Source organism: Trichechus manatus, unplaced genomic scaffold, assembly GCF_000243295.1.
Source record: "Trichechus manatus latirostris isolate Lorelei unplaced genomic scaffold, TriManLat1.0 scaffold00392, whole genome shotgun sequence".
Lineage (NCBI taxonomy): Eukaryota > Metazoa > Chordata > Mammalia > Sirenia > Trichechidae > Trichechus > Trichechus manatus.
Window position 1 is genome coordinate 51,247 of NW_004444328.1, and position 4,417 is coordinate 55,663.

At 41.0% G+C, this 4,417-nt stretch overlaps 1 protein-coding gene across 1 annotated transcript in view; it reads left to right on the forward strand.

Moving 5' to 3' along the window:
- Nucleotides 1-4,417, forward strand: part of VWA5A (von Willebrand factor A domain containing 5A) — a 43,683-nt gene that overhangs the window by 38,661 nt on the left and 605 nt on the right. The window contains 1 exon segment of the mRNA XM_012559919.1: nucleotides 3,089-3,277. Coding sequence (XP_012415373.1) covers nucleotides 3,089-3,277 — 189 coding nt within the window.

A 4,417-nucleotide genomic window follows, 5' to 3' on the forward strand; every position in this document is an offset into this window, starting at 1 on the left:
TGAACATCACTCCCATACCAGTGTGGAGAATGGTTTGAAAAGAAGTGAGACTTCTAGGGAGACAGGTGTCAAATTACTGCTTTAAACCAGGAGAAAGAAGTGGACTAAACTGAGCTGCTAGCAGTGAGTATATAGAGAAGGCAGCATGTTTGACAGATTATAAAGAGCTGATTTAGTGATTGATTGAATGTGGAGATGTTAAGTCATCAAGGATGATGCCCAGGTTTCTGGTTTCGGCAACTAGGTGGATGATTGTACTGTATAAACAGGAAACCAAAAAACAGGAGTAAGTTTGGTGAAGTAAAATATTAAATTACTTTTAGAACATTTGGCACTTGAGATGCCTGTAGAGTATCCATGTGAAAAAGTCCAGTAGAAAGAGAGACAGATGGGTCAGATGTTCAGAAGAGAGATTAGAGTTGAAGATAGACATTTTGGCTACCATTACCATCCAGATGATAACTAAAGTCTTAACAATGGATAAAGTTATTCAAAGAAATGAGAAGAAAAGGGGGGTAAAATTGAAACCTTGAAGAATACCCAGTATCTGAGGGATTGGCAGCAGAGGAGTCCACAAGCAAGAATGAAAAGGAATGAGGTAGGAAGAAAAGAAGTGAGTGCATAGTCAAAACTGAAGGAAACTCTGGTACAATGAAGGAAGTTATCAAAGAAGTCAAATAAATTAAAATCTGAAAAGGGACCATTGGGTAAGTATCAAAGAAGTCCTTGCTGATCTTATTAAGAGTGATTTTATTATATTGATCAGGTGAAAATCCACACTATAGAATATTAGAGAGTAAATGAGAATCCTGGTGATGCAACAGTTAAGTGCTCGGCTATTAACCAAAAGATACGTACCCACCCAGCAGCTCTGCGGGAGACCTAGTGTACTACTCCTGTGAAGAATACAGTCTAAAAAACCCGATGGAGGAGTTCTGCTGTGTCACATGGGGTGGCTATGAGTTGAAAATCAACTCAGTGGCACTTAACAATAATAACAGAGAGTAAATGAGAGACAGGAAATGGTGCGGGAAGGAGGGCTTGTGTAGACGCTTTTTGAAACTGGCTGAAAAAGGGAAGGGATAGAAGGTGATAACTATAAAGAAGTTGTGGAGTTGAGGGGGGTTTTGCATATTATATCTCTTTATTAATTTTAGAATGGGAGAGCATGTTGTAATGCTAATTGGAAGGTGCCAGTAAAGAGGGTTTGTATGTGTGTGTGTGTGTGTGTCTGTCTGTCTGCTCTGGTGGCGCTGTGATTAAATGATATGGTTGCTAACCAAAAGGTTGGCAGTTTGAATCCACCAGCTGCTCCTTGGAAACCCGATGGGGCAGTTCTACCCTGTCCTGTAGGGTCCCTATGAGTCGGAACTGACTCAACAGCAGTGGGTTTTGTGTTGGTGTGTGTGTGTGTGTGTGTGTTTAGCTGATTAAGAAGGGTGTTTGAGAAAGGAAGAAGGGATGGAATCTAGAGAAGCAGTGGATGGATTAGCCTTCAACAGGACAAGTGACATTCTCCCACTATTGCGAGGAAGTGAGGAAAGGTGATGGGGGTTAGACTTTAGTTTATAGACAGAGGAGCAAATTTTTGAGTTTCCGTTTGATGGTTTTTCTATAGTTTTAATGAAATAGCAAGATTAGCTTATGAATATGAGATTGGAAGTGGTAGAATAGGAGATTTAAGGGAAGAGGAGAAGGTTTGAAATAGCCACTGTGAACAGTTGGAGAGTGGAATGCCAAGGAAGAAATAGAGGGATTTGTCAAGGCGTGTTGAGGGTCCTGATTAATTTGGACACCTTGACCATTACTGTGGCACCATGCTACTAAAGAAGATTGTGGTTTGAGTGATTCATTTGGCAGTATTCAACATCTTCGGTATAAGAATGACAGAGGTAGAGAGTTGGGTTAATTTCAAGGTTGAAGTTTTTCCAGGTGAGTGTGATGAAAGGACATTAGAGACATGGCTTTGAGGATATTGATAAGAGGGTGGTAAAGTATTAGACCTGAGACTTAGGCTAACTAGAGAAAACTGAACAGAGAGGAGAGTAAAGACAGAAGGAAGTTGGTAGAATAAAAGTAGAGGGGTCAAAGAGTTAGAGGTCCAGATGAGATCAAAGATCAGGTAAAATAGGAACCTCTGACTTAGAAAACTGGAAAAATAAGATATTAAATTTAAAAAGAAGAATCTTTTTTTTCAACTTATTTTTTACAAGTGGAAAAATTCTGCATGATTACAAGGAACTGGCTTGGGAGGGAGTGGCTGAAGTAGAATGGAGGCTGAAGTCATTGGAGTTAAGGTCAGGAGCTTTGAATTAGCGTGTTGGGTAGGTTATCTACATGGATTCTGAAATCACTCAAGATGATCATAGGCCTTGCATTGGAGTGGAAATCTTTGATGAAACTTTCAGTCACTGCAGTGAATGATCAGCAGTGACAAAGATGTTGGAAGTTGGCAGCGGTGATGACATGTGGAAGGTAACACAGGTTAGGGTGAAGGAGTAATAATCTGGATTTTGTATTAAAAACTGCTAACCCTGCCTCCCAGCCTGGGTATTTGGAGTGGGATGAATCAAGCAACAACAATGTATGTGAGGGGTACAAGAAAATCAGTTCTATTTGGAGGTCAAACTAGATTTCAGTTAAGAAGGATAGTTGTAAGAAGCAGCATGTAATGAGACTGAAGATACAAAAAAGATTGTGTAGCATATATTAGGAATTCCAGAGGACACGGCAGAAAGGGATCAGAGGGTGAGGATGTCTGTGAAGCTTGGCTGATAGGAGAAGAAAGATGGCATGATGAAGGTGGTACTCAGGGCTGATGTGGATGGGAAGAAATATACCTCCAATTATCAGGCCCTTTGCCTACTCCGGAGCCTGGTAGCACCAGTGGTTAAGCATTCGGCTGCTAACCAAAAGGTTGGCAGTTCAAATCTACTAGCCGCTCCTTAGAAACCTTATGGGGCATTTCTACTCTGACCTATAGGGTTGCTATTGAGTTGGAATCAACTCGACGACAAAGGGTTTGTTTTTGCCTACTCCAGAAAGCAGCAGGCACTTCAACGTCAATGTCTGTACTGGTGTTTTTCAGCTTATCCAAAGGCCTCATCCTCCTACTATGCTTATCCAAAGGCCTCATCCTCCTACTATACACCTGCAGCTGAGTCCATGAGGAGCACTCCTTGTTACTCAAACATGCCGTGTCAGCCAAGAAACAATGGAGGCTCAAATGTTTTGGGTCGCTGTAGGCCGATGAGTTACAGGGAAATGTATACTCTAGGTAAGCATCTTTCCATAGACTTTTTCTCACCAATGTTTGTCTGTCATACATAGAGGACTAGGCAAACCCCAAGCTCTTGGTGTCAAACAGTGGAAGAGATGCATGTCTCTCAAAGAGACCTCCCCTGAGATGGGAAGGACTCATTCTTCCACCAATACAACCAACTTGGAAACTCACCAGGCAGGTGATGGTGGACCTCAGTTTGCTTCTATGACCTATGGGAACTGAAGAAATAATTTTCCATGCTCTGCAGTCTTGTGGCTTTCTCTACCCAGGTAGTAATCCATTTGAAAAGCATCAGTCAAAGGATGACATTTATCCAGTCTAGATTTGTCATGGCCAGCCCAGCTTAGTCTACAACATAGGACCTTGAAACCTGCTACCCCAGTAGAGTCTGGGGTGAGTCCTAGTTAAATAAACCACCTTTCCTGTCTCACCTCACACATTCTACCTGCAAACTGGGGTCCTTCTATTGTTTTTCTTTGCCACTTACTCTTGATTTGCTCATTTTTCTTTGACCGCTAGTTAAAGAGAGGGCTTCATGGTCTGAAGTGGATTCAGATCACTCTGCTACCACTTACTGTCTGAATTTGGGCAATTTAATTCCATTCTCAGAGCCTTAGTTCCCTCACTTGCACACCAGCCCACCTCATAGGGTTGTTGTGAGAACTTTCTTACTGTTACCCAGTGTAGGTTCTCAATTTGTGTTGGTTTCCTACACTCATCCTAATATCCCTGCAACGCAGAAGGTCTCTGCTGCACACTTTCTCTCTTACAAGTCCTGTCATCTCTTACCAAAGAAGAAAGAATAATTACCCAGCAGTGCTGTGATGCTGGATTATGTAAATTAATAATAGCAACTACTATTTGTAAAGAGCCTATTAGTGGCCAGCCTCTGCTTTAGGTACTTTACACATTTTCTTATGGATTAGGCATTATTGTTTCCAGTTTACAGATGAGAAGACATTGGTTAAATAACTTTTACACTTAGTAAGTTAGCAGAGCTGAGATTCAAACTAAGACTTGGAATTCTGAGCCTTAATTTTTTTTTTGTTTTCCATTAGAGTAGAACTTTCCTTTTCTTTTTTTTTTTTTTAAGGGTATAGTTTTGTATTTTTTTGCCTACTAATTTCTAAGTTT